Consider the following 11,830-nt stretch of genomic DNA (forward strand, 5'->3'; position numbering starts at 1 on the left):
GCTTTTTGGCAAAGACAGGTCCAGACATTCCGGAAATATGAAGGCTTAATGTGTAAAAAAGGCTGTTTTCGAGAGAACGAAGCATCTGATTTGAATTATTCAAAAAACATTTTATTTGTATTGACGAAACTGTTGTTTTTGGGTAAAGCAAAAAGTTTTTTTTTTAAATTTCCAAAAAATATTTTTTGAATATCTGAAATATATACTTGAAATAAATAATTTTAACTTTGCAATTCAGTTTATATAATTCTTAGAAATATGAGATAAGATCCTTATTTCATTCTAACTAACTCCTCTTCAGTGGGGATCATCAAGTTTTCTTCATTTACTTTTCATGCAAACTTATATAAACGTCATCGTCCAATTCATAGGTTTTTATATTTTGTCTATGAAATACGAATAATGAAAGTTACAGTATTTATAATAATATATTCGAAAACATTTAATATTGTTCGAATATTTCATTGCGGTACGAGAAGTTCTAGCAATTTGCTTCAAGGTACGATGCCATATATCACTAGTTTTAGTTGTTATTTCAATAAGATGCAATAGTAATTGGATGACTAGCTGAATAATTTCCGGTAAATGCAATTAATATCGTTAATGTTCTGTTCACCTTCTTTTTACTTCTCGATCCGAGATGGGCCAAGAGTTTTAATTTTTGGTATAATTCTACTAGGAAAAGAATGCATATGTAAAAATGGTTGTAACTTCATATTTAAGCAAAATTTAACATACAAAAAATATATAAAATTATTGAACGAGCTCATTGGATCGTATCATTGTATTACATTATAGTATATCCAATGCAGTTTCTGTAATCATTATTTTCAGATCATTATTAGATAGTAGTAGTAGCAGTTACACAATTCTAATAATTTATATTTAGGTAGATTTCATAATATGATTTGAACAGTGATCAGTACTTAAGCGTCCTATAAGCTATTGTGATGATCTTACAAAATTGTTCAGAGTTTGAAAGTTTTACAAAATAACAAAACATATTACAAATCCATAACTCTTGATCTTAACTTAATATGATTTTGCAATATTATTTTTTTTAACAAAAAATCCATTATAAGTTTTATAGGCAACCCAAATAATTGTTCTGTCTCTATGTATGTGATGAGTTTTATTATTACAATTTCTGTAATACCGATGTTTTTTTTTATTGATGCAACAATACCAAGAGCTATTTTCAACTTGGAAACATATCGCTATTTATATTTCTAAGTAAAAGCTGATGTCACCACTACTTGACATCAGGATGCACGAGTCCGATATCGAACCTCGTACCTCTGACTTGTAAAAATGTATATTAACAATTGTGTAAAAAAATTATATGAGAAGTTAGCATACGCTTTGACTCGTGACATCTTTGAGAAGTCATAAAAATAAGCTTTTATTTTGTAATTCATATTTGTGCAGCGAATATTTGCAGCTCGCACTTTAGTGAGCCACGTTCAATTTATTTTAATATTTTATTTAGACGCAAGTTTTTTTCTAGAGTTTTTAGTAGAGAAAATACTATATTTTAAATCAAACTTGTCAACTTACATAGAGAGAAAGAGGTCAGTATACTAAACAAATCATCATTATTTTCACATAAGGTGCGGTTTACCGGATAAAGCCACAAATAGAAAATATTGAATAAAGTCAGTTTTAAAATGAATAATTCAAAATTAAATGTATATATATATATATATTAGGGTGGTCCTTAAAATAGTCATTTTCGAATTTCCTTGCTCCCAGGGGCTCAAATGGTTCCAAATTGATAAAAAATAATTCTCTGAAAGTTTTAGCTCTTAATATTAACGTTTAGATAGAGCGCAATTCAATCAAAGTTTGTATGGAAAGAGCATGGAAAAATTTTGAAAATTAAAAAAAAAAATGTTTTAAGTATAACTTAGCGACAAATGAATGAGTTTTATTATTCATTCATTGTTCGCTAAATTACATTTAAAAAACATTTTTAAAATTTTTGGAAATTTTTTCATGCTATTTCCATACAAAACTTTGATTGAATTGCGCTCTATCTAAACGTTAATATTAAGAGCTAAAATTTTCAGAGAATTGTTTTTATCTATTTGGAACCATTTGAGCCCCTGGGACAAGGAATTCGAAAATGACCATTTTAAGGACCACCCTAATATATATATATATATATATATATATATATATATATATATATATAATGATGCGTATTTCCTCATTTGCTTTTACTTTGAGTCTAATATAGTAATAGCGTTATAACTTTTTTTAAATAATTCATTTTGACTTTACAGAATATTTTTGTCAACTGCTCACTTTATTTATCGCAAGGTGTGGCGCTCTATATACTACATCGATGCTTTAATCTTGTTTGAATTACGTTTCTAGCCAATTCAATTCAAACAATGACATCATTTGATGTAATCATCGTACTTTGTATGAGCGCGGATTTCTATATATTTATTTATTTAATTTCAAAATAATATTTGTCAGATTCAGAGACGATATCTGTGCTTTAGAACCACATAATGTTCTTACTTGGAAATATTTCTGATAATAAAATAATAACATATATAGAATATACCATGTATTTTGTTGGATTTTATTTAAACAGCGATCAGAACTTAACGAGTCATTTAAGTTGTTTTAATGACTGGACTTAAATACGGGCCTTTTCAGAAGGCAATTCAGCGGTTCGCCTATCACTATTTGATGAATTTATTATTACACATTCTGTACTAAGGTAGGGCACGATAGTCAAATTTGATTTTGAGCTATTATATTGTGAAAGCTAAACCAATTATATTGCAAGTCAACCTGGATTCTTCTTACACATAGGCGGGGTAAAATGGGACAGCTAGAGGACGAACACATTCAATGTCTTATTATTAATTTTGAAGAGATTTTACAAAATAATAGCTACAATATTCAATTAATGCAAAATATAAATTTTACGAGTGTATTTTACAAAAAATAACTTTGTATATTATCTGGTATTTCGTCAGAAGTATTCATCAGCAGAGTTAAAATATCTTTTTTTTTTTTTTTTTTTTTTTTTTTTTTTATTTTATTTTTTTTTTTTTTTTTTTCTTTGAATAAAGTTTTGATTGACAAAAAAAAATTTTTTTTTTTTGAAAATTGCTTAATATTTTTTTAGCAAAACATACATTTTTCTTTGCTATTTTTTATTTTTTATATCTATAACCGGGTAAAGGTTCATTTGGTCCTTTTAAAACCACTCACATGTAGGCTTTCTTAAAGATTATATAAAAACTGTTGAATCTAACTTAAAAAAATAACATCACATCTTATAAAACAATTAAATAATGTGTACATAAAAATTATATTAAGGTCTAACTAACAACGGAAGTAAATACTTTTGTTATGGATTTTCAAACATTGACGTTTTTCTCCTGATATCGACGTCGTAAGAATCAAGGTGATTGCTAGTTTTTAAAAAAGTAATGTTGAACGTTTTTTACATAAAATTCTGAATGAATTTGAGGTTGAATATTTGAATTACAATACATTTAAACATTTTTCTCTGTATGCTTTTTTCTGTAAATATTTGCATAATATTTTAGTTTATTTCATACACAGCTGCTGTTTAGACTAGTGAAGTGAGTTATGAATACGCTTTGATGTGGGGAAACTATAAATTTCTTCTTTTATAGTTACAATTTATTGAATATATATTTTTTGGTAATTTATTTAGGCAAAACCAAAATATTTACAACTTATATAGCTTATTTAAATTTATGTCTTATCCGGGGAACGTATTTTTTGATAATTAAGAAACATCGAATTTAGATTTAGTTTATTTTTATTCTCACAATGTAAGACGTACGTAGTATATGACGTTCAATTCAATGTTTCAGTAATTAGTTCGAATGTAACTATAAACATTTTACGAAACATTGATAGTATTCGACGTCGAAGGAAATTATTGTTTTGTAATGGTTTTAGTAGCAATGTGCATTTATGGTCGTTTACTTCTCAAATAAATTTAATAGAGCAGGCAAAAATCTCTATCATAAGTTTTGTTTATATAAAGTGCGGCGCATTTCTTGTTACATATTTTCGGTCAAGTTTCTATCGTAAGGTGAGCGTGTACAATGAAACTATTGTATTGGAATGTAAACAATAAACATATATGTATCGTGTGCGATTAGGCTAATCCATATGAATGATCTTTTCTCATATTTATGAGAATTAATTTAAATAATAATAAAAAATAATAAAATGCTAGAGTCAAATTTTACATTTAAGTACGCTCGCCTTACGATAAAACCTTACAGTTACAAGAATACTTAAGCCCGTGTGCTGCATCGGACTTAATATAAATGTATTCCATATCGAAAACTAATTAGAAAATACTGCATTTATTACGATGTTGTTGATGTTTATTATTGTTTCGGTTCAGGTAAATTTTATAACATCTCAACTGTTGGCATTATTCCTGGCATCTTCTCCGCACAAATCTTCTCTCTCTCCGCACAGGCAAGTGCAGCATTCACTCGCTGTGGCAGATCATGGCAGGATCGCCATGCATTTGGATTATCATTAGGGCTATTCTTTGGATATTTTGCTTCGGATCGTAAGTACTTATTGCAATAAATACTTTTTAAATATTACATAATTTACCTATACTACTAGTCTTTGCTTTTATATCATCGGTTTTCAACCTGTGGAACGCGCCGCTTTATATGGGGCCAGGTTGTACTAAGGGCGGCGCGTACATCTGAAACTATTAAATGATAAAATATCGATGATTCTACATTTATATTTTATCATTGATAGTACATACTTCTTTCGAATATTTGTCGAATAAATATGGTGTAGATTGAAGTTAATGCACGTGGCTAAAACTCCAGGGAAGCAAACATAGTCATCTTCTAAACTTACCTTTCCTATCATTTCAATTGTGTTTAATTTTTAAGATTTTCGGTGGTTATATTATTGATGTCATTGAATTGATTAGCTGAGCCTTTCCAACTGATAATTTAGGTTTGTTAATATAATTTGATAAGTTTTAAACACGCGACTCTGAATATCAAAATATTTTATTTTCTAATGCCAAAATATAACGTTTTGTAATATGACAGAAATTATGCAATATTAATTGATATGCACTTACTCAATATTGCAAAGAAATTAATAAATTTTGTTGAATGTTCATATTCGATAAAATTCACGAGCCTTAGAATCATATATTCAGGCTCGTGAATTTTATGCTTTCACGTTTTGAATTTGTTTAAAACTCTTAAACTGCTATATTGTTACTATATATCTATTTTAAATGAAGTAAATTAATGATTGCTAAATGTAATCTTTCTTTTCAGACACGCCTTCCACATTGCTGGTCTTCCCGCCTTATCGTACATCATAATTCGAACTCAAAATCCCAATATCGTACAAAGGTAAATTTATATTCTGAAACCTGTTTTTATAAAGATGCAATTTGATTTTTCACTTTTTACGCGGCATGTACCACTGCACATTTTTTTTCTCAATGCATCATCGCAGTTTTATTGAATCGTCTTTAAAACCAAATCAATATATTATTTTCAGGTTATAATAAACATTAGAATTTATTAGAAATATTTAAAAAAAAATCAAATATATATTTAATAAAACTTTATACATTTTTATTTGATGGATCATAACATTTGTTAATATAAATAATATCGGTCAATTTTTTTCGTTCCTTACGAAAATACGTTTGACTATATGATTCTTAAATGTTTTGACCATATTCTCAATTCATATTAGTTTATTCTGCAATTATGAATTTATACATTTGTAGACTAGTCCTCGGCGCTGCTTTGCTATATTTATCATTTGTTCACATGCACAGACAGTATTATGATTATACGGATCATACACCTTAGACATTACAGTAAGTTATCACTCTCATAATTTTTGTTTTATTTGTAATTTTATCTTACATCTTCTGAACATTATAACAATTATTAGTTTTTTTTTCTATGAAAAACTATGTTTCAGTTAGTCAGTAAATTGTTACCGTGAAAATATGATTGTACTAACAAGCATGGTATTAATTTTTCTACACTATTAAGATTAGGAACATGTTGCAATTTGTAATGGGACATATTTATTTTTCCATATAATTTATTGAACATAAGTTTTTCTAAATAAAAAAATATAGCAATCAGTAATTTATTTACTATATACTTAGTTGTGTAATTTTTTCCCATATAGGGGCGATACAACTTGATAATTATATTTGCTTCTCATATTATTATTTATACTCTGCATTAGCGATAAATTGTCATTATCTTCGGTATTAGTTTATTATTGTAAAATGTATATTAAATTATATAAGTTGCAGCATTGGACGGGATGTGCCTGGTTTTTGAAAATATTGCAATTCTCCAAAGAAACTTTTATATCTCTGATATTAAGCTTTCTTGCGAGCTACATAAGTTTTTTGTAAGATGAGACCATATGGCTATTTAGAAAGTCGAAAACCGAATAAACCGTCTATCTCTCTATATATAATATATGCTGATAATTTTATTTGCAATGAGAAATAAAAGTATTATAAAGAAAAATAGATATTACTCAATATGAAAAGCCTTCCATACTATCAATTTCAATAATAATGAGATTTTCATCTAAACTACTTTTTGTGATTATATTTTCTGAGATTGCATCAGTTTTCTAAGAAAATATGTAGATATATAACTTGATATATAACTTGAATATATATATATATATATAATAATATATATATATATAATATTCCGTTTTCTAATTTGCAAAATATTGATTTTCCTTTCTCGACGAGTAATTTTACGAAGTTCTAAAAAATTCGTGCCCGAAAAAAATTTTAATAAATTGAAAAAATGGAGTATATTGAAATTCGATTCCACAAAGTATATGCACTTTATCTTGAAATGATCGAATAAATTATAAAAAAGAATTTTTTTTTCTTCTTATACTGTTATGAAATGAATAACTGATAAATATAAAAATTAAAAATAAATCAGATACATTTATTAACTATCTGTAGGGTAAGTTATAGTAATCGCAAAAAAATCGAACATGGAAATTTTCATATCTTCACGTTTCAAAGGTTTCTGAACATTTTGGTATACCTTAGAAACAATGGATGTGCGTGTGTGTGTTTGAATACAATTTTTGTCGACGATTTTGAGAGCACGGATGAACCTATTTAAATGACTTAAAAAACATTCGATTCCTATTAATAAGGAGAGGTGCTGATTAGTTTTTGGCAGGTCTAGCCTTTTCGAAGATACGGGCAAAAAGTGCCAAAATCGTAATTCAGTTTTTGAGATAACGGAGCGTCCGATTTGTATGATTTAGAAAACATTCTACGCGTATTGATAGAATGATAACTGATACAATTTATGGGAAGGCAGGACCAGTGGTTTTAGAGATCCAATGAAAGTAGACTTAAACAATGCCATTTGGCGGTCAAAAGTGATCATTAGACATAAGCGCATCAAATTATCAGATATTTTTAGAGATTATAATAATAAGTATAATCTTGTTTGCATTTCTATGGGTTTTCATACCAAGATTGATAATGTTTAACCGTTAGACTATGGCGCGGCGCCTACGCGCTTCAATATTACGTCACTAAAACAACTACGCGCGGCTATAAAATTGCTCATAAAAAAAATTCAAAGTTTTTTGCCTTAGGGTACGAAACCATGCACCACTATAGTATCATTACTATCCACATTTCTATTTATGTAGCCTCAATTTTTTCATTGCACTAATTCGCATCTCACGACTACGGGTTATATAGATCGAAATAATGGTTTTGATATTTTCAGCACGCTATTTTTTATGTCTATTATTAAATTAATTAGCATATAATTGGTATATAAAATATAAATTAATTTAAATAAAAAAATAATGAAAAACACCTTACAGGTCCCCTTATGGTAATTACTCAGAAGGTGACCAGTCTTGCGTTCAGCATTCACGACGGCCTGGCACGCGACGAGAAAGATTTAACGAAGGACCAGAATTATCATGCTGTTCGCAGAATACCTACTGCTCTGCTCTAGAGTTCTTCAGTTACACCTTCCATTTCCAGGGTCTTATGGCTGGACCAGTTGTTTTTTATAGAGATTATATTGATTTTATTGATGGAAACCATGTTCTGAAATTTACACCGAAATCAACGGTACGTGTGAGATCAAAATATTGTAATGCATAGACATAAAAAACGTAACTTCTGCCGATGGTAGATTCATATATTTATGTAGGAGAATCAATCGATAATGTGTAATGAAATTGTAAAACAACAAAAAGATAATGCCTCAGATCGAATTTTATAGTATTTTTGTTATACAAATAGTTGTATATTTATTCTATACCAAGGATCTGAGAATGAACAGAGATTTTATTATTAACCACTTTGCTACGAGGGTGTTTAAAATAATTCACGGTTTTCCGATCAAAACCGATAAATATGTATTTAAAAATTAAAAACTACTTTTCTAAAGAACTAAAAACAATAAAAACGAATTAGTATTCTCAGTAATTTAACTCGGAGAGATAAATCTTTAAACCAAATGTCGCATATAGACTACGCTTGTAGCAAAAGGGTCAAGTTATAGCAGATACTATTCATTGAATTTTATATAGTTGTTATATTTTATTTCATCTCGGATTAAATCGTTAATTTATTGGATAACATATTAAATCATTTTCCACACTCAAATCCTTACTATGTATTTTTAATAATTAATTTATCTTTAATAATTAATTGCTATTCAAATTTTAGGCAAGTCTAGATAATAACTCAAACAGCAGAAAAGTTGTGCTTGAACCTTCTCCTATAATCATTGTCTTCAAAAAAGTGATAGTCAGCACAATATGCGCACTGATATTTATTAAGTTCTTCCCATTGTTTCCAATTAAAGCTTTGAAAGGTTAGTGCAATGTTACTAGTACTAGTATCTTAAAATCAGAATACTTTGTGTATTAAAATATGTTAATTTTTTTCTTTCATTTTAATCATTTTTAGAAGATGAATTTATAGTGGATATGAACATATTTCAAAAAATGGTCTATGTTATAATGTCCACTACACTAGTACGATTTAAATACTATCATGCATGGATATTAGCAGATGCCATTTGTAACAATTCAGGTCTAGGCTTCAATGGATATGATGAAAATAATAATCCTAAATGGGATGGTATATCTAATATTAATATTCTGAAGTTTGAGGTAATTGTTCTTTCAAAAGAACCATTTTCTAATCATTGTGCATTACATAAGGAATATTTTTACTACTTTACATTTTTTGATTAAAAGTTTATTTAAAATTAACACTAAACACTAGAACTAAATATTTTAAATTGCATTATGCCTTTGCAATGTTTGGCTAAATATCTACTTTGTTTATTTTTTTTAGTTTGGAACAAGCTTTCGTGAAAGTATAGCTAATTGGAATATGGGTACAAATAAATGGTTGCGAATGGTTGTATATGACAGGGTGTCCAAACACGGAACTGCGTTGACTTATTTGCTTTCAGCATTTTGGCATGGTTTTTATCCAGGTTATTATTTAACTTTTGCAACAGGGGCACTTTTTACTATAGCTGCCAGAAATGTAAGTCTAGTACATGACTTATTTCTTTAAAATGCATATTACTGATAATGACTATTATTTCTCAGATGAGACGTTGCTTTAGACCATTATTTATTAATGACAAAAGATCAAGAATATTCTATGATATTTTAACATGTCTTGTGACAAGAGTATTTATGGCCTATGCTACTTTTACATTTGTTTTATTGGAATTCTGGGCAGGAGTTCGAGTTTATTTGTAAGTAATTATTAGGCTGCCTCAGATGGGTTTGCAGACTTTCTTGTAAATTATTGATTTTAATATTATATATATAATCTATTTATTTCAGGCATTTATATCTATCATTTCATATTCTGGGTTTATTAGCCCTAGTCATAGTTCCTATGATTCAACCACACATTCATCGATTATTTGGCTTGAATCTCTTCCCTAAAAGTTAGTTCTAGACGTTCTGATAATCAGACTAACGATAAAGGTGCTATTACGGGAAGAATAGAAAGTTTTAATGATGAATCAAAAACAAAAAAACTCTATGCAGAGTTTTCCAAAGGAATTGTAACAAGTGATGTCTTACTCAACAATGTGATAGATTCTGTAAAAACAAATTAGCTCAAGTAATGGAGTGAACAAACTGATATTTCCATAAAGTAGAATTTATAAATGGTTAATGCTAAGGTTTGTCTTCCGCAAGCAGGAAACATGTTTGGATGACTGACTAATATTTTTATAGCCGTTGAACACCTTTAATAATTTAACAGATCTTAAAATGAGTATATTTAAAATTATCAAGTTTATTGAATAAAGGAGGTAATTTATTTCATTCAAAAGTACCCTTTACAATTTTATTAACTGTTGCATATTATCAAAATTTTGTGAAAACTGAAAGATAAAATTAAAATCAAATAATATTTAGATATAAAAGTTTTTATATATTGTAGATTTATATCTTATAATAAGATAAGCTAACAATAATGAATTTGTGTATATGTATCAATGTATTTTATATTCAAATTTTATCTTTTGCACAAAAACCATATTTAATATATTATCTACATAATATATCTTTTAAAACAAAAACCATTGATAGATAAACACATAGTGAAATATTATAAAACGCTTGTTAAATGTGCACAATAGAAATATTTATTAACTGAGAAGTTCAGCTTCAGACTGTGATTAAAATTCAAATCAACTTTATCATGAAATTCGTCATTTTATTACACAAATCATTTCATTTTATTTATTTAAGTATAGTTTATTTAGAATATTTTATTGGTTTAATACTTAAAATAATTAGTAAAGTATTTTACTAATTTCAAAATAACTTTGTATGTATAAATGAAATACAATGCATTTATTTTAAATTGTAACTGATAATTTTTAAAGTCTATATTTACATAATATTTCAACATTGCAGTATCATTGTGGATTGATAATATCCATCACACCTGTTGAATACCGTTGTGATAAATGAATTTCTTGAAGTTCTTGTGAACCAAATTCATATGAGCCAAATGTATTTAATATTATTGAAGCATTAAATGGTTTTCTTGCCATCTCCTCCGAGTCTTGGCTGAACAAAGAATTTAGTAATGTGACATGAAGTTTCACATGGTCATACTGTTTCTGTATCAAACCTGTTTGAAAAACGCTATCAATTCATATTTAACTCAACATAAAATACCTTAATTTATATTATTAGAAAAATTCATTGATGTTGATAATAAAACATTCAAACATACCTTTCCTAGAAAAAAAATCAACAATTTTATCTAATAAATTTTGAAATGTGCCATCATTACTCCACTGGGTCTCTTGAATACATCCGTATAAAACATCAACTGTTGATGGATCATCATTCATTATTTCTAGTCCAGATAAAGTCAATTTTATAGGCCCAAGTTTTTCAAGAATAGGACTACAATCATATCGCATGGGTAATCTTTTGATTGAGTTTATATTTATTTAAAAAACGGCACTTACTCTATTACAGATTTTCTGCATTCATTTAATATTCTGCAGCTAGTGCTCTATCCTCATTATCCATAAGGCACATTGTTCCAATAGTTAAATGCAACTTTTCAGGAATTTGAAAACTTTTTGGATCTACAAAAATTAGTGGGTTTTCAAGAATACGTGCCTAAAAATAATCAACAACTTTCATATGTAAATAAATCACTCTAAAAATGAATAAATTTCTTACTTTGAATTCCTGAAACCGATCTTTTATTTCAGCTGAA

The 11,830-nt window shown here is 27.9% G+C and overlaps 1 protein-coding gene and 1 pseudogene across 1 annotated transcript; one reads left to right on the forward strand and one right to left on the reverse strand.

The window, feature by feature from the left end:
* LOC113375072 overlaps nucleotides 1-10,030 on the forward strand; it is a 48,196-nt pseudogene extending 38,166 nt beyond the window's left edge.
* A 979-nt stretch (nucleotides 10,031-11,009) lies between these two features.
* On the reverse strand, nucleotides 11,010-11,597 carry LOC113375073 (activating signal cointegrator 1 complex subunit 1-like). The gene is made up of 3 exons (XM_026615022.1): nucleotides 11,574-11,597; nucleotides 11,333-11,508; nucleotides 11,010-11,227 (listed from the first exon to the last, which is right to left on the reverse strand). The coding sequence occupies exons 2-3, from the start codon at nucleotides 11,451-11,453 to the stop codon at nucleotides 11,010-11,012; spliced, it is 339 nt and encodes a 112-aa protein (XP_026470807.1). The 5' UTR covers nucleotides 11,454-11,508; nucleotides 11,574-11,597.
* Nucleotides 11,598-11,830: the final 233 nt, after the last annotated feature.

This window comes from Ctenocephalides felis, unplaced genomic scaffold (genome assembly GCF_003426905.1).
Source record: "Ctenocephalides felis isolate EL2017-DRISC unplaced genomic scaffold, ASM342690v1 CF-g0.4_SCAFFOLD_01886, whole genome shotgun sequence".
Classification (NCBI taxonomy): Eukaryota; Metazoa; Arthropoda; class Insecta; order Siphonaptera; family Pulicidae; genus Ctenocephalides; species Ctenocephalides felis.